Source organism: Triplophysa rosa, linkage group LG7 (genome assembly GCF_024868665.1).
Source record: "Triplophysa rosa linkage group LG7, Trosa_1v2, whole genome shotgun sequence".
NCBI lineage: Eukaryota > Metazoa > Chordata > Actinopteri > Cypriniformes > Nemacheilidae > Triplophysa > Triplophysa rosa.
Window position 1 is genome coordinate 4,693,140 of NC_079896.1, and position 27,873 is coordinate 4,721,012.

General features: G+C 38.9%; 1 protein-coding gene across 2 annotated transcripts; it reads right to left on the minus strand.

Annotated features, from left to right (window-relative positions):
* Positions 1-3,873: 3,873 nt before the first annotated feature.
* Positions 3,874-21,081, minus strand: LOC130557109 (ubiquinol-cytochrome-c reductase complex assembly factor 1). Of its 2 annotated transcripts, XM_057338590.1 has the most exons (9): positions 20,877-21,081; positions 20,341-20,439; positions 17,967-18,074; positions 17,188-17,260; positions 16,748-16,805; positions 14,840-14,948; positions 7,964-8,041; positions 6,921-7,034; positions 3,892-4,537 (listed from the first exon to the last, which is right to left on the minus strand). In XM_057338590.1, exons 1-9 carry the CDS (start codon positions 20,949-20,951, stop codon positions 4,403-4,405), a joined length of 849 nt encoding a protein of 282 aa, XP_057194573.1. In that variant the 5' UTR covers positions 20,952-21,081; the 3' UTR covers positions 3,892-4,402. The 2 variants fall into 2 exon arrangements, with proteins under 2 accessions (XP_057194574.1, XP_057194573.1); XM_057338591.1 differs by lacking the exons at positions 20,341-20,439; positions 20,877-21,081 and adding an exon at positions 18,871-19,026 and having other exon boundaries at positions 3,874-4,537.
* Positions 21,082-27,873: the final 6,792 nt, after the last annotated feature.

The following is a 27,873-nucleotide window of genomic DNA, read 5'->3' on the forward strand; positions in this document are numbered from 1 at the left end:
TCAGGAACGCATACATGCGGTATCTTGCTGTCTTTGTCGAGTTGTTCCAAATCTGTATAAAGGTCTTTGTTCTGATGAACACAGAGAACGATATTTGGAAGAATCCTTGTAACCAAACAATCATTTTTTCCTACTATGGTAGTCAAGCATTCTAAAATATGTTATTTTCAAGCAAGTATTGGGTCAACAGGACAAACCCAACTTTTGTAAATTATGCTTGGTTGTTTCAACCCATTGTTGGGTCAAATATAAACATTTTCCAGGTTATACAATATAAACATTTTCCAATGGCTGGGTTTGTCCCTTTCTGACCCAACGCTGGTTTGAACATAACCCAGCATTTTTTAGAGAGAAGAGTAATTGTATGATTCTCTGCAAAACAAATGAGTTTAAACAGGTTCATAGGACCCAAGAATCTTTTATTTTTAAGCAGACGCATTAATCCAAAGCGACAGATAAAAGTCCCAAATTCAACTTGATGCTTCACCAGCGCATGCGACTAAATGAATGTGCAAGTTGTAAGCCGTAAAGCTTTGCATTGCAACGTGAAGGTTATGGGTTTACCTGGCAACACACATACTGATAATAATGCAATTTTGTAAAAAAAAAAACCCATCTTGAACGTATAGTGTAAGTTGCTTCGGATGAAAGTGTGTGCCAAATGCATAATGTAAATGAAGTAGTGGACCGTTACATCACCTTATTAATATTCACGATTTAAGCCTTCCCCAACTGTTCTTACATTAAACTTACATTTATTCATGTGGCAGACGCTTTTATCCAAAGCCGCTTGCAGTGCATTCATCAGTATGTGTGACCTTGTGCAAATACCCTGTTAATCCTACTTTAAGTTTAGCATTAAAATAAACACCATGATTTATAAACTACTTTATAAAGACTTGGCAAACAACATTAATGATACCTAGGAAACACTGTTTTATGACCCAACAAGCAAGGCGGCCAATGTGGTTAAGTGTTCAGAAAAACAAGCGCCAAAGGGAGTGTCGCAAATAAATTTAAACCACTTCCTTACACGGAAACAAGGGGTTTTGTGCCAGTAAGTTAATTAGTAAAGTTGAATTGTGTAAGTCACTTAAACTGGAGGAAGCTATGAAACTTCAAGACTGAATTCTATGTATCTTAACTGCGATGAGCTCTACAGATCACACAACAGTAGCGTGTTCATCCGCACAGTCATCAGAAATCACTGAAAGCTACTGATCTAAGATCAAGCCCCAACTCACAATTAGCATTTAATCACGATTCATCAAACACTAAAGCTGATATCAGCACAGCACACAAGACTATGAGCAACAAAAAATTCCAACCACATCATGTGAGCAGGAAGGAAGAAGATGAACAACATCCTCATGCACATAATGACCCTCTACTGACTCATCCGTTTTACGACTGCGCATACAAAAAGTCCCGTGCCATTAAAGAAGACAGAAACTTGAGTCAGTCTGGGATCAGCCTTTGAAATAAACAGAAAGTAGACGACTTGCATATGAGCTTAAAATGATCCACAGTGGCAGTGTAAAAACAAACATTGACAGTCTTCTGATTAAAACAACTTTTAGTTTAAAGATTCCCTTGTGAAAAATAAGTGTATTTAATTGTATTGAATGTGTACTTCTAGTGTGCTTTAAATAATCAAAGCACACTTTTTAAAAGTGTGCTTGTAGGTAATATTTCTGACATTAAAGTCAACTTAAGTCTCATTCAAGAGAGTACATTTTCATTATATTTTTTAAAACCCACTTAAGTGCACTTTAAAAAAAAAAGTGCTTTGTAATAATGTGCAATTAAGTTTTACTTTTAACATAATTTTAAGTGAGTTTGCATTTGTAGTACTTGACAGAAGTACACTTATAGTGTTGTATTGATTAATAATTAAAGTGCCGCTTAAGTGGTTCAAAAATGACTCTTGACTTTCCAAGTTATTGTATTTAATATTAAATTAAACTGCAATATATTTTACATAATTAACACAAATACTAAGCATTTAGTTTGTTTAAAAGAATTGCATTAAATTCACATTTAAGTGCATTTTCAACCAACGTTTTTATTTCATATTAATTGCTTGTAAATACATTTAACAATACACATATTTTACAGACACTATAAGCAAATTTGAAAGTACACGTAAAAATGTATTAAAGTGCCACTTAAATTGTTCAAAAAAAATCACTCAGAAGTTCAGCTTATTGCCTTTAATACAAAATAAAACTAATATATTTGAAATAAATTTCAGATAATACGTATTTAGATTGTTGAAAATATTACAATTAATTCACACTTAAGTATGCTGTTTTAAAGTACATAATTTACGTTATAAGTACACTTTTAAAAAGCATATTAAAGTGCATTATTTTTCGCAAGGGTATACGGCGGTAAATAATTGATCTATACAGCTTTAGGGATCGGGTGGTTGGAGCGATAGATGGAACGAAAGGTTGAGCGATAGATAGGATGACAGAAAGAGAGACTGATGATAATTGTAGCTTGAAAGTTCAAACGTTTAGAGTCACTTACATTCTTTACCTATATATATTTTTTACATTTAATGAACACATCAAAACTATGAAATAACACAAATGTAAAATTGGGTAAATTGTGACCCAAACTATGTTACATTTTAGTGTCTTCAAAACTAGTCACCCTTTGCAAATAGGTACTCTTGCCATTTTGTCATCAAGCATACTGAGGTCTCACACTGAGATTCGTTTCAAATGGAACTAAAAGAGTTTCCATCTACTCTGAGTACTTATCATCTGTTTGTCGTTCATTTCAAAAACTTTTTAAATACAATTTATGCTTTGTATGCTTGCACAATTACATTTTGGACTACAAAAATAACCTTTCAGATCAAAAGATTTGCAACACCAAAGACATTTGAGTAAAATGACCCTAAAGGTTTGAAATGTACATATACTGTAGAAACATGTGGTCTCAGGTTGGGGATTTGGAAAAACCCCAAGTCTGTCAAGTCAACATACTGTAACAAGCACATGACACTGAATGACACATTGACCTGTCAACACTCCTGAAGATGTGTAAACAGAGATCAGGACAAAGACGGCGTCACTCCTGGCTGATCGAACTCTGTAGAAGAGAAACTGACAGGTTGTTGGTACTTTGGAAGTTACAAGCAACTTAAACAATAACATTTAAATGACAATATACAGTACACAATTTATATTTATAATTAGGATAATAATTTTAAAAGATGTTTTAGCGCCCCCTGTTGTTTCCAAAGTGATGTGACAGAAATTAAAGCCGCAGTTTTTAAAACATGTTTAGTTATTTAAATATTTATTGATCTGTGCCTTACTGAAGATTACCACTTTGAGTACATATGGACTCGTTCCTTGTAAAAAATAAATAAAAATTGTGTAGGCTATACACTAATGCACTTTCAATAGAAGTCTACGGGGCAAGGCATTTCAGCTGGGTTAAAATAGAAATATGAAGCTTGTATTATGTGCTGCTTACATTAATTCAAAAATGATTAAAAATAAAAAATGTCTAAAACATCCTGTTAATGGAAGGACTATTTTTGCATAGCATTAATGTGTCTCTCGTTTAAGTTGCTTGGAAAAAAACGTCGGCTATTTTAATAAACAAAAATATGATTATTTAACCATTTTATGATTTTATCACATCGGTCTCATTTAAAAATGTATAATATGGAGGTTAAACTTAAAAAAAATATTTTAATCCCTGTGCAATGTGTTGATCTATAGACTTACTAGGTAAAAATATCCTTTTACACACTAAGAACAGAAGACTATGCTTTATATTCTGCAGACTGCTGTATGGTAACATTTCCATTCGGAACACAAATAAATTTCATCTCGTGTTGCTCCAAAAAGCAAAGCAAAGGTTGCGAGGAATCACACAAAGAGCGTTTTCTGTGAGGTAAGAAAAGGTCATTCCTCCAAAGCGCTTTTATTGGTTGACAACTTTGACAAAAACACATTCGCACACACTCAAAATATCTTCCTCGAACACACTGCGAGTAAAATAAAAAACACCAAAACCTTGAGAAGTACTGTACAGTCAAAGGGTCAGCGAATCCTGTCATAAATATAAGCATTGTAGCAGTAAGGGAAGACATAAATACAAGAATATTTTAGAGATCTAGAAAAGGAGTCCTTAATACTCTCAATGCACATGTGAAAAAATGTGCGCGTGTGTGTTTGTGTGTGCACGTATGTATGTTTTCCCCAATGCTGTAATGCCGTGGGAAGTCAACTAACTCACAGGGAAAAACTGGAAAGGTAAGAGAGACACATTTAGAGCTAAAGGGGGTGTTGCTAATCAGGTGAGTGCCGCTTCCTGATTTGCAGATGGCGTCCTGATGGGCAGCTGTAGTATTCTAGTTTCTTTGAGATGACTTTCAGAGGCCAGCGTCGTTGTAAGTCGGGGTGGCAACTTTAAGGATGCTCTGTGCATTTTCTTCCACCAGGGGGCGCCATTTAACTTCTCCTGTTAAAAGAAGGTCCTCGCACTCCAGGGCATCAATGAACTGCATCTGTGGAGACAAGAACATTTAATTTGTGATTAAGACAATTGTGTCGATAAACAACGGGTTCCTGTTTTGACAACTTACCCGACACAAGAGTCATGAACTATATGATCTCAGGCTGTATTTGTAAAATTTACGATAACTTCAGTTTGACCAAAATGGTATATGCCTATGCACTTATTTCTTCATATAATGTATTAGTTATTTTAGAATGTTTAAGTTGTTCAGTCATTTATATTCATTTTAGTGAAGTGTTAGCCCCTGTCAACCCTTGAATGCATCACATGCACAAAGTCAAAGGTAGTCTGACCGAATCCAGCTTCATTTTATAGCATTTTTATAACAGTGCTATAAAAACACAGACCTCTACAAATTCAACAAGCAAACTAATTAAAATGAAGATACAGTCCATGAAAAGAGTCTTGAGAACTAAATACAGACTGATGAAGAGTCTGTGTCGATATTAAACATGAGGTGATAAGTGATTATAAAACAGATGTTTGGCTGCGTTCAGAACTTTTCGCTCCTACATTGTATACTTGTTTAGTATGCAGTATGTAACTTGAGGATAGTATGCACGCTTTCTGTAAATGTTTGTTTTCTGTATTTGTTAACCCAAGATGCCGTATCCCAAAATGCACTGCGTTTGCCATCCTTCTACAACAGGGTTTCTCAACCAGGGGGCGGGGTCCCACTTGGGGGTCTCAACAAACTTTCAGGATGGCCTCAAGATGACTTAAAATGATTTCAAATATGACATAGTAACAAGTAAAATAAGCTAAAACAACTAAAAAACAAGATTTTTTAAATTGTTTGGTTACCTTACTAGTTATGCCAAGTTCTAGAATATTTCATCGAGTAGACGTAAGTTTGGGGGCCTTACATTTATGGCAAAAACGTTGAGATCCATTGGTCTAAAAGTATGACATTTTTACTAGAAATAAAATCCACCCAAACTTACCTAACCCAACCTAACATATTTGCTATGACTACCAAGAGTTAACAATTTTAAAATAACGATAAATATTAAAATTGGATTAAAGACGCAAAATACATTACCAACAGCCTGTCCTATCACAACCTTACATCAAAAAACGTAAAAAAGACTTGTTACATTTTTTTATTATACATTTTTGTATCAGAATTTGTATCATAGACGACTATAAATGACTATAAAATGGCAGTTTACAACTTCATGCCATGGTATAGTTTTTCTCGTGATGACATGCCCACTACACCACCTCTTACGACAGCTCATCAAGTGTGTTTTGCGTCGCTCGTTTCATTACATAAATTATTTGTTCATATTGTGGCGCTAAGCATGTTTCGGCTCATATTTGACACGTGTCCACATCCCAACTCGTAAAAAACGTTAACTCAAACACACAGGCGATGAAGTCAGAGCTAGCGTGTGTTTGTCAAAAGTGATTAGTGTTGAATAACGATGCAGTCAAGAAACGCCACACAAACGCATACGCACACACACCGCAGCGTGTGACTTCATCAGTGGAGGCCATTGTAGCCATGGCGACGGGCCCACTCTGCACTCTGTCATCGGTCGCTGCCATGCTTGGTGATCTGCACCTGCGACTGTTTTCTTTTCTTTCTACCCTCTCTCACTCCACCTCTTCTGTTCCTCCCTCCATCCGGAGCCGAGCGGGCCCCTGATGCTTGGGGCCGACGGATGACGCTTATTTGTTGTTTTTCATTTTTTGCAGGATGCCTGCAAGGCACCGACGTAATCGCATGTAACACACCTTGCGCAAACACTCCTGCCAGCACCTGTAATGAGCTCATGATCGGAGCAGTGATGGAGAATGGACACAGTGCATGTTGGGTCTGGGAAAAAGTGCAATGGTAACGTTTAAACGTTTGTAAACACTTCTGAAAGAATCAAATCTAGAATCATATAAATCAAGAAATCCAGATTCGTTCTGTCTAGGAAGACGAGAAACACTTATGCGCTCATGTGGGTGGAGAACTCGAGTCTGTTGTTACTGCAGCTCAAAGTATTGACACAAAGTGGCGTGACACTGGTGGATCAACAGTTCCTGTTTGTGTTTACGCTTGTGTTGTCACGCCAGCCTGGCCGCAGGGCAAGGTGTGTACTGACAGAAACAGTCACAGATTCACGGAATTGATTAAGCTTCCTCCTTAAATGTTTAGTTTACAAAACAGTTGCGGAACACGAGAAAGATCTGCCATTGTTTGTAACTACGTTTTGACTAAAAAAAGAAAATCACATAGCATGTGTCAAAATAATCATCATGTTAAACTTTTAAAATCACATTCCTGCAGCTTAGGAGGACGGTGTTCTGTACATACCCACACATGTCCATGTTTGCACAGGAGAGAGCAACTCGATATGCACACGAAATCTCGCACTAACCTGTTTGCGGACATATTCGACCATCAGTTCAAGCTGTCTGGGGTCTTCACACTGTCTGTTGAACAGGTTCCTCCAGAGCGCTGCGGCCAGCACGCAATCGTCCGACAGAATCCCCTGAAACGAGACAAACGTCAACCAAAACTCAGACTCTTGTTTAACTTCTGATCAGCCCAGGCCTACTGAAAAACTGGTATGCATCAAAATGTCAAATTCATCTGTTTTCACGGCACTGTATATTAACCGAGGAGTGTATTTAAAGTCCTCGTGTACCGGAAGTTGTGATCGTTTTTACTTCCGTATTTTGACGCACTTCTGAGTGAAATGGAATTTTGAATCAGAAATATAGGCTTTCGTCTTTCTCTGCGATTTGATTGGATGTATTAAAACAGCCGTTTCATTTTGAAATGGCAGCAGACTGACAGTTGAAGGGGAGGAGTTAATGGATGCTCCGCCCAAGTCGTCTAACATATGTCATCTAAAATGGATCGTCATTACAGGACGGACGTGCATTTTCAGATTTTAACTAAAGATTATGAGGGCACACGATTTTTAAAAAGAGAATGACCCACATTGATAAACTATTTACAATAAACGCTGCAATATCTCATGAAAAAAATAGGCATTTTAATTTTTTATTTCACTGGGACTTTAAAGGGACAGTTCACCCAAAAATAAAAATTCTGTCATCATTTACTCACCCTCAACTTGTTTAAAACCTGTAGAAATTACGTTGTTCTGATGAACACTGAGAAAGATATTTGGAGAACCAAATTGGCAACCATTTCTTTGTTCTGTTGAACACAAAAGAAGATATTTGGAACAATGTAGGAAAGCAAACAGTTCTGGGGCACTTTTCACTTTACCATTGTAATTTTTCCTACTATGGTAGTCAATGGTGGCCAAGAACTGTTTGGTTACAAGCATTCTTCCAAATATCTTTCTCTGTGTTCATCAGAACAAAGACATTTAGATTTGGAACTCCATGGTGAGTAATTAATGCCAGAATTTTTATATTTGGGTGAACTGTCACTTTAACCACTTACCTCATCATAACCAAAAATAGCAGCGTAGAACGTCTCGGTCATTGCCTTCATGCTTTCTTTTCTATGAACGGCATCAATCTGAAAACAAAGACATAATGTTTTTAGACCAATTTTTTAAACTAGTGAGAAAGCCTCATCCCAAGTCTTATAAATGAGCAAATATTTGGCCATCTTGGTCACATCAGAATTGGTCCAAAATGCTGTTCGGTTGCTCAGCTCAAATTGTCACTGCCAGTAAATATCCAACATGTGGAAAAAACGCAAGAATCTAATCCCGGAAAACAAAAGCAGGAATGGATCTCAAGCGAAAGCCCAGCCAGGTGCTCCGATCCGCATGAATCTAAACACGCACACGCATATCGGCCGCAGACACCAGCCCTTAGGAGATTTGGGTGGGGAGATTTTCAAAACAAAAGTGTTTATTCCTAAGTCTTGTATGTCGGCTTTTCTGCATGCTCGGACGGGTCGCCGCGTGTGTGTTCGTGAACGCATGGGGCAGAAAAGCACCTGTGCATAATTACACAGACCTGCACATAATCAATCTCATCTGGCTGGGTTTTAACTCCTCTACCCTACTCTCGTCTTTTCTGCACGCTCTTTCCCCTTTATGATTCCCCCTCTATGTATTTTAATGCAGTATTGAGCTTAATTTTACAGTTTTAAGTGAATAGCTAGCTAATAACAACCCATCTGATACAAAAACAACAAAATGGCTGCACTAACACAAGGACAGGTTAAGAACGCATGGGGCGGTTTGCATTGACCCAACATTAACATACTTGCGTGTTTTCCTCCCTCCGTCTGCCCTGATCTCTCTCATTCATCCATCTTCGTCTCTTCATCCCCCCCCTCCCATGTCGTGACGCAGGTCGGTTAAACCAGACGTGGATATTTAATCCCCAGTACTAATCAGGCCAAGGGACCAACACTTGCTGGAGAGGCAAAATCTCTGCCCTTCACCGGCAAATTAGTGTCGTATCTCACTTTACCGTCATTACTAAGGGTTAGAAAAACTCTCCGAATCACACACACTCGAGAGAAGTTCAAGGGGGGCACAATTTTAGCACAAGTATTTTAGCACAATTAGGCCAAGTAACTTAACCGTACGGAGGATTGAGCGAGTGGTGGGGGTCCATTTCCAGCGCAACTGGATCTCGATCCTACAAGGCGGAGCAGTTACGGAGCTGTCAGCCGCGCTGATTACAGTCCATTTACGCACGGTTTTTCGCAGCATAAAAAATAACGTTTTTAGTGGCGAGCGCAAAAGGAAATGCCTCCTCACTTCTGACCTGTGAAAGCAGACTTCCACAACAGGTCAAAGCGTGTGTGGCTACATAGAACCTATGGGCTCGGTTACGGACCGAAAGTTTTTCCACTGTCACTTTATTATGGTGCTGTGACAGAAGAAATGTATGTAATATTGTTGCAAATCAAGTTTTCGACTTCAAATTTTAAAGAAGGGTTCAATGTACTATGTCAATAAATTGTACACATAAGAACTAAACAGTCTCCCGAGACCAAAAAGACGTCACAAAACATGTTGCTATATTGTCAGATGATTGAAAAGTGAACTTAAAGGGATAGTTCACCCAAAAATGAAAATTGACATCATTTAGGCCCAATCCCAATTCTATTTGATAGCCCTTCACTTACCTCTCGCCCCTTGAAACCGAGTGGCAAGGGGAAGGGCTAAAAACATTCCCCTAAGAAATGGGACACCACTACTACACGGCCATACATCACTATAATACGTCACTGATCGCGTATATAATACTTCACTGATCGGAGGGCGATCGCGAACAGACAACCCCGCATTGGTCGGAGGCTCGGAGCGCGTTCTGCTTCCCCCGGTACGTGATTGCATCCCAGAGACGGCCCTGGTTACCAATTACTTTTTTGCGGTTGTATATGTTGCGGTTCTATCGTGCAATCAGTAATGCGTTACGTAAGCAAAATTTAGCAACTTTTTATAAATGTTTCAAGTATTAAATACAAGAAATCGAACACAACATTAAATTGAACATAAACAAGATGATCATTTGTTGTTTAAATCCTTATTAAAGCCAATGTTGGAAAATCTCATACCCGAAAAATCTTTGTCTGAAGGGCTATATTGCCCTTCCCCTTCGCCATACCCCTCCAACCAAAAGAGAATCCAGATTCTGTGAAAGTGTAGGGGTAGAAATGGGATTGGGCCTTGTTTACCTTCTTGTCATTTCAAACCTGTATGGCTTTCTCTCTTCTGCAGAACACAAAAGAAGATATTTTGAGGAACGTTGGTAACCGAACAGCGCAGGTACCCACTTGCATTGGTTTTGTATCTATAAAAAAGAAGTGGATACCACTGTTGTTCGGTTACCAACTTTCTTCAAAATATCTTCTTTTGTGTTCTGCAGAAGAAAGCCATACACGAGTTGACAAGAGGGTGAGTAAACGATGACAGAATTTTCATTCTTGAAATGAATAAGTAAAGGTGAAGTGTGTAATTTCTCAGACATTAGTGTCACAAATTGCAAAACGATTACAGTTTTCAAGCTGAAATAGGAGGCAAGAAAGTTTTTTTAAACATCGAAAAACATTACACACTTCACCTTTAAAACATAACTCACGTCAACACTGCATATTCGGGGTTAAGTAACTTGGTCCGCCATGAGAGGGAATGGGATAGACACTTTATTACTAAAATCAGGAGAAATATAGCATTATTTATTTCAAATGGCAAACAGAGACCTGCAAATGTGTGTTCTGCGAACGAAATCTGTACAGGTGCAATGAAATCTGTACAGCTTTTTCCAGAACGCCCTTTAATTTTCCAGCCATTTTTGCAATGACTTTTACCCAGCAGGTCATATTTAACGGCCGAATGAAGTCATTTCCCTTCAAGTTCACACACAGGTGTCCTAGCAGAGTAACCGCAGGTGTAGTTCATCACATTAACTGTGTGTTCAAATCCATTTTAAACAGCATGTCTATTGTTTTCATCATTTAAAATAAATACACCTTCTTTTTTTGACTTTTTGCAAGAAAATTGTGCTTGTGCTGTCTCTCTTCTAAATGAATGATACCTGATTTAAAGATAACTTTTTCAATCAAATTCAACAACATTCAAGACTAACTAAATGTTTTGCGGATGACCTGGGTTTTGTTGCCAACCTCCTCTACAGGAGACCTCTAGAAAGCGAAGGAAACAGAAAACTGACAGACCGAGACGGAAAATGAAGTCACTTTACTACTGTGCCACTCGATGGCCGATGCCAGGACTGAGGGGTCAAATGTCTCGGTCCCAAACACACCAGCGGCCAAAACGGCCACCGCACCCCGACTCCACTCAAATCTCATTTGAAATCACATCTCGCCGACGCAGAAACCGGGCGACCGCGCACACGTGATGGAAGCGAGTTTTTGGGCGGCGTGACAGGTAAAAATCAAACGTCTTTTCCATTTCACGCTCTTTTAATTTCATTAAATATGTGAAGAAGTTCTGAATAGGAAAGTTTGACATAGTCGATGACTGGGCATGTTCAATGGGGCACTTGCAATATGAAAATATATAGACATTTTGGGGAGAGCACTAAATTCAGACATGAAACCTTTCTAAGGCATTGAAGAATCAGTGGTAAAATATATATTTTCCAATCCATTTTATACAATTACGATATTAATGAATATGTACGTACGTTTTTTTATTAATCAGAGATTTTCTGAAAGCTTATTAAAGCCATTTCATTTAACTAGCCATCAACATGGCAAATTTTTTCATTTTTTTCACTATTTTTCACCATTTTGTGAGTATCTGTAATTGAATTTGTACCTTTATTTCTTTGCATCTCGAAATCACATCAAAATGCACAGAAGAACAGATACAATCTATATGGAATGGATACGCTGAGATGTAACAAAAAGAAAAAGACAGCCTGCATAAGGTGATTTTTGAGCGAAAATGAATTTGACACCCCTGGCTTGTACAACAGGAGACAACTTTAATATGCTTTGGCCTTTATTATTAATGTAGCGACTGCAACTCCAATGTAAAATTGATAATAAGCTCGTAAAATCTTAGTGCCCAAACAAGCACCTGAAAAACGAGAGGATTATAATAAAAGCCTTCACGAGAAAATAGTGATTTTTGATTTATGAGCTCTGCGAGAGGGGAAAGTGACATTATGGAAAAAGTCATGGCACAACGTGGCACAAGGCGCTGATTTCACTAAACACGCATACACAAACTCAACTTTCTGACTACACGCCGAGTTAACAGTTTTTTCATCCCCGTTTTAAGACGATGCAACCAGCCAGATTAAACGAACGACTGAAAAATGACATTTTCAATGTTAAAAAACTGCACAGTGCAATTTGCAACGAAACCACAAAGAGACAACTTGTGTGACAAGACTTAGCGCTGTTATTGCATACTAGTCAAATCTGAGGTTTTCCTATTGAAGTCTCCCTAAACAAAGCTGTCTCTATCCTCAAGTCCGAAATAAAAAAAACCCAAGAGCTGTTCTCGGATAAATAAACTGCACCTCGACTCAAAACTGTTAATATTCTATCCGACGGTCGAACGAAATCTGTCAATGGCTGGCTCACGTCCAGCTCTCTCAATCGCTGGCAAAAGCCCGAAGTGACTGATTAGCCGTCACTGGTTTGATCTGGTTCGTGTTAACTAGTTCACGGGGTTATGCAATACATGACCCAGGTGCTTTATTGGGCCACGGTGCTATATGTTAATACCGCACACGCGTACGCTTGGACTGAGTTATGCTTGCCCTTCAAAGCAATACTAATTCGGTTCTATTATTAAGATTGAGATGGAGGCAAGAGGAGAAGCAGGGATGTCAACAAACAGAAGTGTGGGGAAAGTGAGAGAGATTTCTGTTTTCACAGCTGGGCTGAAGATTGTTCCCACCCTTTCTGACAGCGGTTCCCCCAAGGCGCCTTGTGTTGGCTTTCTGTCAGACACACACACACACACACACACACACACGAGCGCGGCAGAAGCATGTCGTCTTAACTGACCTTGTGCAGATTTAAACACCTTTTGCTACTTCGCTGGACAGCGCTCAGCTCCAAATGCCTCCACAGTCTGTAGAGCGTAGTCTTTACATCCGACCGAATGTGTGTGTGTGTGTGTGTGTGGGAGAGACGGTATTTCACTGCATACCCTTTATTATTTCCCCATTTTTTGACATATCCAAACAACATCATCCAGAACGTTTCGTATGCTAACCGCCTCACTAAACATCTGGCGGAGCACATATCTGTCACAGGGTGTTCCTAAAAAAATAAAGTACCTAGTGCCGGATTCACAACACTTGTGGATTGGTGGTCGCCTGATGCAGATATCTGGCCAGGGCCAAAAAAAGGCAAAATGAAATCGAGGTAAGAAAATAAATTTTGTATAAGGCCCGATTCACATTTCGCTTCTAAAACCGCATGCCGCGCCGCTTTCTCTCTTCAAATGACCCGCGGCACGCACGCAACACTCCGAAAAGTTGAACTATTTCCATCTCGTTGCAGTGCCGACCGCGTCGCCCCCTTTTTGCACGCGCCTACATTTAAAATAACGAATACGCGCACGGAAAAGACTCGAAATGTGAATCGAGCCTAAAGGTCACGCAGGTGTAGTTCATCACATTTACTATGAACATGTTCCTCGTACCGACAAAACAGAGAGGTCCAAATACTCTATCTGTGCAATGTTTTGTTTAGTAGGTGTGCATAGAAAAGTAAAATCCACTACATTTACATTTATGCATTTTATCTAGGGATGTAACGATTCACCGTGAGCCGGTTGAAAATCGGTTATAATGAGTGACGATTCAATTCGGTTGAGGCTTGATCTGAATCGCAATACATTCTTTTAACAGCAGGGGCCGCTATTTTCACTGCAAACCTAAACGTGGATGCTGATATTTCTTAAATGCAAAAAAATCCAATAAAAGCACAGACAGTATTAGTTTGTTTATATTAAAGAGACTTTTTCTATTATTAATTTGTTATAAAATCGCAGTTTACTTTTGTTATTTGAAATAAAACATTATTTTATTATGCAAAGAAACGTGAAGCATTTAAGAAATAATGCAAGGGAAGTTGTTCATTTCTAATTTGTTTCAACTCATTTTTTAAAAATAAATCGTGAATAAATCGCATCGTGAGATCAGAATCGTGAATCGCATCGCATCGTGAGCTGAGTGAATCGTTACATCCCTAATTTTATCCAAAGCGACTTACATTGCATTATCCTATACATTTGTTTCTAAGTATGTGCAATCCCCTGGGATTAAACCCACGACCTTGGCGTTGTTAACGCTCTTACCACTGAGCTACAGGAAAGCTAAGGAGTATTTTAAAACAGAAAATGTTAATGCTTTGATAAAGCTATTGCTAACTTTTGGATAATGTGTTACAGATATCACGTTTATTGTCAAAACTGGTATATTGTGACACCCCTAATTTGACAATATTGTTTATAGATAAAACAGGATGATCTGTAAATGTTGATAACCTCAAAATGGCCAAATATTGTTTGAATTAGGGCTGTCAAACGATCGCATCAGGAATAAAAGTTTGTGTTATATATAATAATATATGTCTGTGTATTGTGCATAATACATTTGTACTTATAAAAACATAAACATCCATGCATATATTTAAGGAAAAATTTTAAATATCAAAATTAATAAATATTTAAATATAACTTAAATAATTGGCAAATTTAAAAAAATACATGTAAATATTTCCTAAATGTATATACAAAACAAAATGAATCGGCAAAGTACAGACACATTTTATGTATACACAAACACACAAACTTTTATTCTGGATGCGATAAATCACAATCATTTAACATCTTTAAAAAGAAGTTTACTCACTCACCCCCATGATTTTGCTCCTCTGCTCCACATCCTCCCACATGGAGTGGACGATGTAACGGCACATGTACTTCCCTGCCCTGCCCTCCTGTCGCATCCGGACCAAACACATCCTACAGGAGCAGAGCAGAGTGCTGACTCAAGACAGCCGAGAGCAGCCAGGCAGCATAAAAGCAGTTTCAGAAAGAAGTGCTTGTGTTACGCTACACTCTGTCAAGACCTGCGTGACCAGGAAACTTCAGAGATCCGTGCTATTGTAATATCCACCAGCTGACACGTTTACATGAAGGAATATTCATCATGTATGTATTCGGTTGAATACATCTTGAGTTGTGTGGACAGCATGTGCGGGCCCGTCAGTAGCAGTTGTGTCGAATACTACAGAAAATAACTTCTTTCTATGGTTTGTAAAAATAAACAAAAAATGTTCACAGTTCTGACCAAAAAAAAGAAAAAAAGGATTTATATTAAATATATGCAACTACTACATTTCTTTCAAAAAAGTACATCCATAACACTTAAACTCTACATGTTACCATGAGGCTGGTATGATCAACCGACCCAGAACCAATTATTCATGTCACGAACACCTTAAAGCCCATTGCACATTGAGTCCGAAATTTGCGTCCGAAATTTCCGCACGTTAAAAATTAAATACGACCTCATGTTGTGTCAATCACATTTACACACTGCCTCCGATATTTTCGTCCGTCATAAAAAAATTCGGACCGTGTTCGATTTTCTGCGTTTTCGCATCCGTATCAAGCATTTTGAGTGGCCTTTTTTAACAATTCAGAGACACCGTACAAACGAGAGCCAAATACGAAAAAAACGCATACGAAAATTTCGGACTGTATGTGCAAAGACCTTAAAACGTCAGGTTACGTCCGCCTGCTATCCCCACAAGGAGACCAAGAAAGTTGTCAAAAAAAGTGATTTCAAAAAGCAGATGAAACAACAAACACTACGTAATTCATTTAAAATACGAGCTTGACATTTCTGCTTTTAAATCTTTCAGAAAACTTGCTCTATATACTTTTACAGTTAAAGTGTTTCCAAATCTTTTATCCATGTTAAAGATAGTTTCAGTTGTAATCGACAGCACGGTATGCTACAGATTATGAGTCAGTGAGGTGCCTTGAAATGTGCAGCTTTGTTCGATGTGTTGATGTCATTTCAATGACTCCTCCCCCTTTTTAAAATAGCCAAAACATTTTTCTTTACCTCAATTTGAGGAGATGAAGTGCAGAATGATGTCACAAAAATTATTGAACGGTACTGGTAGAAGTAAGAGACTATACGTTTTGAATGCTTCTAAATGTGAATTTTGCTCATACTATTCATATATTCGTACTTAAAGCCAAAATAACATTCATGATTTCATAAGGAGGACTTCTATTACGTGTGTATGCATGCGTGAACTATTGGTGAGCCTGAAAGAGTCCAGATTGAGATTTCCCAGTCACTTTACAAAGTACACAGTTAGTCCGTGCACATGCTCGGCTGCACGCGCAAACACAAAGTACCGTTAACCGAAAGTGTACAGAGTGTTAGTGCCCAAAACGCTCCCATTAATCATCCGTCTCTCTCTCTGATGACATCACATCTTTTCATAAACTTGGCCAACCCTGGTCACCTGTGCATTAGCATACATTACATAAGCAATACCATCAGCAAAGATGGTGACAATCACTCAAAATGCCCATTTCTATTTGCAATGTTGTTCAGAATGAATGAATCCGTCTAGTGGAAAGCCATTTCAAATTCATCCATCAGATTATTTTCAATCAACTCAATGCATTAAAAGCATCAGGGATTCTGACTGACAGAGCCTGGCAGCAGTGGAACATCTTGAAAACACTGGCATGGAACAATGTCGCCGCGCAAATTGAAACTTTGCCCAAAAACTCACCAAACATGGAGCTGCGCCACCAGGAACCAGGAGTTGAGCGTGTCGGGCAGAGAGCACTCTGGGAAAAAGAGAGAGAGGGATGGGGAGCAGACGACATTAAAAGGAGAAAACGCAACATGTAGCCAAACCTATGCAAACTTGGGCTCTGATGCCAAAACCGCTATTGGGTTTACACCTGTTTTTTTCCTCAGCTAAAGAAAACAACATAACATAGCTGTAAATTGCCGAATAAATACTTCAGGTGGTGCTGAAAAGGTCCCTTTACGCTCATTTCAGCTGAAGTGGGGTTCATTTAGGAGTTTTACAAAAAATTTAAATGAGCATGACATGAGACGTTTAAAGCTGTAATATAGTATGAGTATCTAAAAAAGTGAAAGATATGGACTTTTTGTTGTCCTTCTTTCTATGGCTACTTTAAAAAACATGGAAAACATACTTACTTTCAAAAAAATCGTCGTAGTTGATTCTCTCTACGCAACACGTGTACATGCGCAAGGCAGCTATCTTAATTTTCTTCAAAAGAAAATACATTTGTGACATGCGATCAAAAACCGCTGATTCTGGTCTGTATATAAACTGCCCGTCCAAAAAAAGTCACATACTCTAATATTTTGTTGGACCGCCTTTAGCTTTGATTACGGCACGCATTCGGCGTGGCATCGTTTTGATAAGCTTCTGCAATGTCACAACATTTATTCCCATTTAGTCCAGAGTTGCATACATTTTTCGGCAAGATCTTGTATTGATGATGGGAGAGTCGGACCGCTGCGCAAAGTCTCAATGGGGTTAAGGTCTGGACTCTGTGGTGGCCAATCAATCCATGTGTGAAAATGATGTCTCACGCTCACTCTTTCACAATTTGAGCCCCAATTCAGTATATTCAGGCAGTCAGCTGACTTCATTCTTTGGGCACATAACGTTGCTGAACCTAGACCTCCAATCCAATGGGAGGCTCTTACCTATTTGCTTAGTTAAATCCAGGTGGTGACTTTTTTTGGACGGGCAGTGTATATTTGTCTATTTTGAAGTGAAATATGACCCAGACATGTTCATGACAGGTTGTCATAAACTTTTGAATGTATTAATTCAAAGAGTGATTAAATGTGGAGGACCAATAATGAAAACTGGAACATGAAAACCAATACTGTGGTTTCTATGGAAAAGACAACCAAATGAACTCAACACAACATTTAAGCAGCAGATATTGAGTAGCTCTTACCCATTTGTTGTATTTGAGCGGCCCAGTGAAGCCCATCGCCTCAATCAATCTGGTGAAGGCCCCCACCTCTTCCTCTGTGGCCTGTGGGGTCTCTTTGACAGCACACAGCTGGAAGCAGAATATAGAAGCACAACAACATGATTGGGCTATACACTGAACATACACGCACAGGCATCTAGAGCAAAGTCAATCAACACCTGGTCAATGATCTGAATGACTTTTACTGCAGATTTGAAAATGCTAACGTTACACCTCACACCAACTTGGACATTCTCTCTACACAACACCTATCACCTTCAGTCACCCCACCTCCTGCACTTCAGATCAGTGAAGAGGATGTGTGCAGAGTCTTTAGGAAACAAAAGACAAGAAAAGCACCAGGCCCAGATGGTATCTCCCCAGCTTGTCTTAAAAGCTGTGCTATTCAACTGGCCTTCATCTTCTCACAGATCTTCAACAGATCACTGGAGCTGTACACAGTTCCTTCCTGTTTCAAGCGCTCCAGCATAATCCCCATCCCAAAGACACCCAAAATCACAGGATTGAATGACTACAGACCCGTCGCTCTCACATCTGTGGTCATTAAGTCATTCGAGAGACTGGTACTGGCCTATCTGAAGGACATCACAGAACCCTTACTGGACCCCCTGCAGTTTGCCTACAGAGCAAACAGGACTGTTGAGGATGCAGTTAACATGGGGCTGCATTTTGTCCTAAAACATCTGGATAGACCAGGGACCTATGTGAGGATCCTGTTTGTGGACTTCAGCTCTGCTTTCAACACCATCATCCCATCACTGCTCCAGACAAAGTTAACCCAGCTATCTGTTCCTGGCTCTATCTGTCAGTGGATCACCAACTTTCTGACAGACAGGCAACAGTCAGTGAGAATGGGGAAACTCACATCCAGCAACCGCACAATCAGCACTGGCGCCCCCCAGGGGTGCGTTCTCTCCCCACTGCTCTTCTCCCTGTACACTAATGACTGCACTGCCCAGGACCCTTCTGTCAGACTTCTGAAGTTCGCAGACGACACCACACTCATTGGCCTCATCCAGGATGGTGATGAGTCTGCATACAGATAGGAGGCTGAGCAGCTGGCTGTCTGGTGCAGTCATAACAACTTGGAGCTGAACACGCTTAAAACAGTGGAGACGATTGTGGACTTCAGGAGAAACCCCCCTGCACTCCCCCCTCTCACCATCATGAACAGCACTGTGGCAGCAGTGGAGTCATTCAGGTTCCTGGGCACCACCATCTCTCAGAACCTGAAGTGGGACAATCACATTGGCTCCATTACTAAAAAAGCCCAGCAGAGGTTGTACTTCTTACATCAGCTGAAGAAGTTCAACCTACCACAAACTCTGTTAAAACAGTTTTACTCGGCAGTCATAGAGTCTGTCCTCTGCACATCCATCACTGTCTGGTTTGGCTCAGCCACAAAATCAGACATCAGAAGACTACAGAGGACGGTTCGGACCGCTGAGAAGATCATTGGTGCTCCCCTGCCCTGTGCCCACCCTCCAAGAACTCTATACATCCAGAGTGAGGAAAAGGGCTCAGAAAATCACCCTGGACCTCTCACATACAAGCCATCATCTCTTCACAATGCTGCCGTCTGGTCGGCGCTACAGAGCACTGAGCACCAAAACAACCAGACACAAAAACAGCTTCTTCCCTCAGGCCATCTACCTCTTGAACAGTTAAATATTTTTTTTACCCACCGTGCAATAATAATTAAGTGCAACATTAATTATATCCTCCAGATAATACACCAACTATTTTTTATACAACTTTTTCAGTAAATAATATTTCATTCTGCTGTATATAGCACATACCTTGTACTACAATAGTCTATTCTTATTTTTTACTTGTACATATTTACATACACACATAGCTTTAATCTCTATATCTTTATCTTATGTTTATTGTATTGTATTTCTTTATTTTTTATACCCATAGGCCCCAATTTCAAATAATCTGTGTACTGTATTCTATTGTGTTATGGTCTCTGTGTACTGTTGTTGCTGTTTCTGTGTACTGGATGTGGATGCTCCTGTCACCAAAACAAATTCCTTGTATGTGCAAACATACTTGACAATAAAGCTCTTTCAAATTCTGATTTACAGTCAAATGTATGTACAAATATATATAAATATGTGTGTCAATAAAATGCACATTCTTTTTTAACCTGGCTAAATTTGTGCATGCAAGTATTATGTAAGTTATGTGTGCAAAGAATGCGAGAATCTTACTTTGCACTGATGTGTATTCACATAATAAATTAAGTATGCTGTACATGCTTAGTAAAAATCCAAATATAGTTCCTAAAAACTAGATTGTCTAGGGAAAGAGAAAAGAGGGGTGCACACACCTTGCTTGTACTGTGAAGAGATCGGCATTGACTCAAGACACCCGCTGTGATCCGGCATGCCACCAAAGCCCTGACCTGATACACATGTTGCTCGATGCCCTAGGAACCAAAAACAGAACATGACAAGTGCATTGCTGTTTAGTTCAAACACAGTTAAGTGAAATTAAAGGTTCACTTACAAAATTATTTATGTATATGTTTATGTACATGTTTAGCAAGTAATCTGGATGCTTAAGTTTGCACTTGACATCTAAGACATCAAAGTAAACATAACACCCAGGTGTTGGCAAAATCATAAAACAAATAGTTTGCCACATATTTATATAGTATACTGTATACAACAACCATACTTCTGTGCTATGGATCATGCATACTGTAGTCTGTCTATCATTATGCAAATACAAATCAATTTAACAACAAGATGTCTCTATACGTAAATTGAATGTATATATTATCCCATTGGTCATATTATAATTTCAAGAATTATAAATAAAAGCAACTTTAGTGTTGTCATTAGCTGTGTGAGTATAAGTTACCTTTACGAAGACAGCGCTCGATGCTGAAGCGTTTAATACATGTCTTACGGCCGACTGCAGGGGTCGCCGATACATGATTCCGCTAAAAGTCACAATAGTTGAATATTGTAACTGTAAAGCGTGAATCTGTAATTGTTACTCCTCTAACACGTTGTGTAACAGTTTTTGTTCGTCCCACCCCCTCTCCAGCAATGTCAAAAGAATCTGTCCCGCCCTTAAAATTGTCCGTGTGGAAAACAGATCTGTGCCATAGTTCCGCTGCTAAGGGATCTTATGGCAGGTTCCATAACTTTAAATTCTTTGATAATGATTTGTTGAACTTATAACAGTAGTAAAAACCATTAAAACATTAATACCTACTCATGATTATTCCCCAGTTTTTTTTAAAGAAAGGAAACAAAACTTTGGCTCTTCAAATTCTAAACACAGAGTCATTTTTACCTGGGTTAATAATCCTTGCTATTTAGGTTTCGAAAGAAACTTTACATTTGTGAACCACGGGGTAACGTTCTCATTTGCATATTAATAAGATAGATAATATTGATTGGAGGAATAACGGAAACTCGTTGGGTTTGTGTCTCTGATGAAATTACACCACCAAGTCTGTTCTGGTTCTTTACAATTATTTTAAACGTACAAAAATATTAACGACACTGTTTCTGCTGGCTAATTTTGACGCGTTTGCTGACTAGATAGTTCCCTCATACGCTTTGGCGCTTAAGTTTGCAAGTGCAGTTAGTTATTCTATCGTTGATCGTGTTCCGTTTGACTATTTAGTGGATGAAAACACTTATAATAATGGTGGTCCCAAGTCTATATGAAATCTCAACAAAAAGCGTTTAAAAGTTCATTGCAGAAACATGCACATGGCACAATTGTAAGTAAGCATCATCTACAACCATCAAATCCTACTGAAATAATGCTGCCCTCCTCGGAAATTCGATCATTCCCACTTCAACCCGGAAATAATTTATGGGACGGTGCTCTTTTAATGTTAGCAGATACTTGTAATGTTTTAATGCTACTAAATTAGTAACATTCATGTTAAATTGGGAATTATCGAATCTCGGAGAGCACGTGAAGGCAGCATTACTCTTACTTAAATGAACCATGTTTTTTTGTGGTATAAGTGTAGTAACCATGGTTTGTTTGTGCATTGTTTACTTAGGGCAAACCCATGGTTTTACTACAGTAACCATCGTTTACTATGGTTTTTACAAAAAACATGGTTTTCAAAACCATGGTTATTTTGTGATAACCATTGTTTTACTACAGTAACCATGTTTTTTTGGTTTTAACTATAGTAAAACCATGGTTTTTCCATTTTAACTGTAGTAAATCCATGGTCAATTTTCGTAAGGGTAGGCCTGGCAGGAATTCTGTGATGTTTATAATCATTTACAATGATGGTTCAGAAGAATGCTATTGTAATGTAAACCATATTATTGTATTGTTGCAGTATGCCAGTTTGTTAACAAAGCTCTTAAGTTTTAAAAAGAGGCTATTTGGCAGCGACGGCTGACAAGTGAACAGCTTGCCTATTTCTGATGACAAATGCCTGGCTGTAATGTGTTCTACAGATTAATGTTGAGTTAGTACCTTGCTTCACAGCTCCCAAAACTAAGCACGGCTACGCATAGCCGCGTCCACAAATTGTTCAAAGCCATCCGGGCATCGGGGCCTCTTCCTGCCTAGCTTTATCCAAAAATCACAAAAATATGTAATGCCTCTTCTGCGTGAACGATTAAGAAAAATAATACGTGGAACCCCTCCCTCTTTGTATGGCACACACATTAACATACCAAAAACACTTTGAAGTAGGGATGTTTTCACAGCAGGGTGTAGATGAGTTAATGTTTTGGTTGTCTTTGCGTCGTTTTCCGAACGGCTGTTTTTGCAAGGTGAGAGGTTCTTCCTCATAGCTGTAGAGTTTTAACTAACTAATGTCACAAGTCACTCTGTTTCTGCTCTCCAAACACAGGAAGGCGAATATCACTGTTATTAGCAGTGAAATATTTGTCTAGCTTTCACTCCCGCGAATTTGCGCCTTCAGGAAAGCGCACGAGAGGAGGTGTGAATTGCAGCACAATGTGGTAGTATTAAAGCTAACCTCTTGAGAAATTGTCAAAATGTTGTTCATCCCTATGTCACCACCCCTGGAAAAACAAGCAAAGAGTTGGGACAGGTGATGTTGAGTAACAGATATGGTTCTTTATACGTAACACACAAATTAAGTGTAATTTTAGTGACGCCTTGCATTCGTTTTGGTTTCTAAAGGAATTCGTGATTAATGACATACGCATTGCTCCATTTTAAATCGTACTGTGGTTAGTGATGGTAAGATAATTTGTTTCCCATACAAAAGTAATTATTTTTATGTTGTCATGCAGTTGCCATAGTGTTCAGGGTGGTTGCTAGGGCGTTGCTATGTGGTTGCTAAAATTATTTTATGATTTGCCACTGCATTGCATTGCTACTGTATGTGGTTACTAGGGTAGTTTGGGTGGTGGCACCCGAAGTGATTCCTGTCAGCAACTCATACGCTTCATTACAAATCATACTCAACTATGTCAGTAAACCAAAAAATACAATTATGAAACTAAACTGGTGATCACCCACAAACAAATAGCCTAAAAAATCAAACTATTTAGGCTATTTGTGTGTTGCTATGCAGCTGCCAGAGTATTCCGGGTGGTTGCCAGGGCGTTGCTATGTGGTGGCTAAAATGATTTTGGTATTTACAAATGCGTTGCTATGTTGTTACTAGGGTGTTCGTGTCTTTCAACTAGCCTTAGTTGAAAGAGCTTTGGTCAGGTCCTTTAAATTGAAGTCTATGGGATTTCTTGTGATAGTTTTATCATAGGCCAGGCAAAAATGGTAACTTTAATCACTTAGAAGAGCTACCTTAAGTTGCATTCATGTTCATAGCACAAATGTAAGTGTTATGTGACAAATAGTGTTAGTGTTGGTGTGTATTTAAAACCTTAACGCTAAATATTTTTCCCCATGTCATTCATTTCATTTGGTAATTTTATAACTCGCTCACCTGGATTCACATTTCCCTCCCAGCACTCCTAATATTTTAACCTCTCTTAAGTCTTAACCCATCTGTGCCTTAAGAGGGTTCATTTGAACCCTGCCTTGATTCAATGAGAGCATTTTTTCTTTCAGAAAACAAAATGGGCCTTTTTCCTCATGTGAAGTGAGGGCTACTTTCTCCAGCATGTTTGGATTAATAAGGAGTGATTGATGAAGACAGGAGAGGAAACATTCGATTCCTGCTCCGCTCCCGTTCCTGTGAGAAAAACCTTGGGAAAGAGAGCTATAAATAAGGGGTGTCGGTCCATGCAAGGCATTTCGTGGGTGTGGGGTGTGTGTGAGCGAGAGTTGAAGTGTGTCAAGTGTGCGTGTTGTACGTTTTTGTCGGTACGTCGGTTTGGCATGAAGGACGGACTGGTGACAAGGCTTGGAAACAAGACAAAGAAAATACTGACCAGCCAGGCACAACACATGTCAATATACAGTACATAAGATTAAAGGGTGCGCTTTTCTGACGTGTCTATTTTAATGTTATTTTACTCTTATGTTCTTTAAAGAACCATATAGAAAACAGAATAATACATATATCAATGAAAAACATATTAATATAAATCCTTTCCATGCAAGTCTCCTGAATGTCCCAGAAACGCATCATTTGTTCTATAATGTTTGCAGACCACACAGGAACTTTGAAATATGTAAATATATAGAGTCCACAGTCGGTTACGAGTCATAAAAGCATGAAGAGGCTGTTGCTACAGCTTGGTCCGCTTTAAGGGAACATCACGTTTTTACAAATGTTGACTTGTTCTAAGAGTATTTTGGCTTTTAATGCATTTGCCATTATCTTAATACCCTGCAGGCACAATCAGCTACAAATATACCACACCAATCATGTTTTGTCATCTGACATAGCGATTATCTTTTTCGTAATTTAAAAATAAAATGCTTAAGTCATAGAGTCTGGTTGTCCATACCATTAAAATAAAGATCTCAGCACGTGTTGAAGTTGAAGGGTCAGCCCATATCGTTAGATTTCATTCAAGTGACGCAGATTTAGGTGAAACAACAAACCTAGGCTTAATTAGCTGCCCTGTGTGTAAAGTTTAGCTTTAGAAAAATAAACCCCCACCTTAAAGTGGGTCTGGTGTTGGGGGGTACAACTTAGCAGAGTTGGGTGGAGGTGTACAAGCGAAGATTTCAGAGGTTGCAGAATTCATGCTAAAAAGGCTTTCAAATTGATTTTTTGTCACCGCTGATGTAAACAGTCAAACAAGTGTTACAGCCGAACATCTTGTTCTTGAAAGTTATGCTATCAAATTAGCATAACAAACTACAGCTGGGTAAACTCCAAAGCAGTTAGGACATTCATTCGAATGTGCTGATGCATATTGGCGGATTATGAAATTGATTGCATATGTCAGCTCAGCTTAATGATATTATGGTCTGGGATAGAAAAAGCTTTTTAAATCATGTTAGTACGTTTTTATCCACAGTACACAATTAGCCTTTGCAGACATCAGTGCCCGGTTGCATGAAAACCGTCAACTAAGGGTTATGGGAACCCTAAATAAAAAAACCTAAGGGTTCGCTTTAGGAAACCTTAAGAATGTCCTTAACTGCTAAAGTGTTCCTTTAAGATCTGTTAGGTGTTGCAACAAACTCCTTAAGTTACTCTTACACAAGATAATTAATAAATAAAAGACCAATCTTGCTCCCTTGAGTCTCAAACACAATAACGGATATCATGTTCATCGAAGATGTTTAGTAGCTGTAATATTAAATTTGTGGTCTACAGTATGTGGTATGTATGTTCTATAGTGTAACTATGGCACCCCTTCTCTATTGCCGCATCGCAGAATGGCAAGTGAAAACACTTAGGTAAGGGTGATGGTTAAGACGATTGTTTCAAAGCACTTAAAGAAATCCCTTCCCTTCAGGGAAACCCTCACTTAAGGGTTTTTATGCAACCAGGCACTGGTTTAGATCAATCTTAAAGTCAACATAAAGTCTATGTTTTATGCATGTTTCGGCATAGACAGTAGAAATTGAATTGAAAGTAGAAATGAATACATAACAAATAGTATAGATGACGATGGTCATAGGAGCATAGTTTCATATCCCTGGTTTCAATCCATCCATACAATCACCGACCAATCTGATGTAAGCAAAGCTAACAACAGCTTTGAATAAAAACACAGTTCTGTTTGTTCAGGCTTGAGCAACATCATAGCTATCTCAAATATTTCACACTAAAAAAGACATTGGAAAAGGTCAAGAATTGAAAGGAGTCTACATGCTGGTGCAGGGTAAAGAAGGGTTAGCACAAGCCCTAATACTTCTTTAATTGGTTGACTTGAAATTAAATTTGCATTAGTTTACAGCTCTCAAAACAATTGCCCCAGGGTATCACAAACAGCAAAATATTGGCAAACAATTCCTACACTTACTTGCAAGTCAAATCTCGGAACTCGGCATGCCGTTTAAGGTTGGCCAAAGTTATGGTGAGGATGTTTGGCAAGGGCAGTATTGACACTAGAGTTACTCACAACATGCCTTGTTGAATCTTGGAGCGCTATGGGTTTCACATGACTGCAAAGGTCACTCAGGTCCATGCAGTTTCCCAAGTGGCTACATAAGGGTATGTACTCCAAGCTATGTGGCACTGAGTTATGGCACTTATAAGTGCAACCCGCACACTAGATGAAGACTATATTTGACACAGTGACTTGAATGTCAAATATGATTTTGATAGTAGATATCGGAAACAGATTTCAAATAGTCAGAGGGCTATATTCATTCATAAATACTGTGTGAAATCATTGACCTTGGAGGAGCTTGACCTCCTCCAAAAAAACAGCCCCATATTTTGGTTATGTAAGAAAACAGTGTTTTAAAGCGCCCTGTAACCGGTATAAAAAAAATTGGGTTGCATCACTACCGATCAAAATGCAGGTTCATTTATATATAGCATGTAAACTTTTTACATGGTCCCTTACCAAACATTTTTTTCCAATATTCAATGGGGAAAATGTGCTCTGATATTTATGCATTTGCCAGTTGTTTCTGATAAGCAGCTTAGAGTTTATATACAACATGTTGCAGAATATACTTTAACCCTAGTTATGAATAGTAATAGTGATGCCTGCTTTAGCATCCTCAAACATGTTGCAGCTTTTTAGTACACAGAGAGAAGTGAATGAGAGCGAGAGAAATGATTGTTTTTTCAGAGTTTCCTGGCTCGTGGCCTGTCATGCTTAGGTGAAATAACGTCAAAAGCACTTTTCATTATAAAAACCAGCATCCAAACACATCTGAAAGACAGTAACCTGCCATCATAGGACTGGTCAACACAACTAATGAACTCAGTGTGTATCTGAAAACATTCTTGAAAAGGAATATTATAGTAAATTCAAAAATGGATTGTAATTTGACAGTCTTCCAATAATTCTGCACCTTGCAGCTGCAATTTCAAACAGACCTCTAAAAAATGATGAAATGATCGGGCACTTTTATGTAACAGATGTTTAAACAAACAAGGTTAAGTACTCAAGAATGACTTCTAAACAGAGTGTTTTTAACGTTTTCCAGTTGCACAATCCTCCGCGTTTTGAGGCCACGAGCTCATTTTCGAAATGATGATTGGGGCTATTTTTTAACGTGTAAAATGCTTTTCTCTCACTTTTACTCTCTGAACACACGTTTTCCCAGAAAGTGCGACGGGATGCCAACAGCCGCTCCAACACGACCAATTACTTTCGCCTCGAAATTGTATATCACACAATTACTCTACAGAGAATCAATTAACGGAGTTCGGTGGTGAAAGTCGAGATGCTAAAAACCTCGCTGGCACCGACGGGGACGTGTTTGTGCGCGTAGCTTAGTTTGGACGAAACGGTGGCAGGGCCCCGCGTGTTTGGCTTGGCAGCCGCTTTGGGGCCCCGCACACAACACGCAG

Excerpts from the sequence above, each read along its gene's own strand:
- LOC130557109 (XM_057338590.1), bottom strand. The coding sequence starts at position 20,951 with ATGTATCGGCGACCCCTGCAGTCGGCCGTAAGACATGTATTAAACGCT. Across the intron at positions 17,261-17,966 it reads CGCTCAAATACAACAAATGG|AAAATTAAGATAGCTGCCTT; the intron begins GTAAGAGCTACT and ends TTTCTTTTGAAG. Across the intron at positions 4,538-6,920 it reads TCGAATATGTCCGCAAACAG|ATGCAGTTCATTGATGCCCT; the intron begins GTTAGTGCGAGA and ends TTGTCTCCACAG.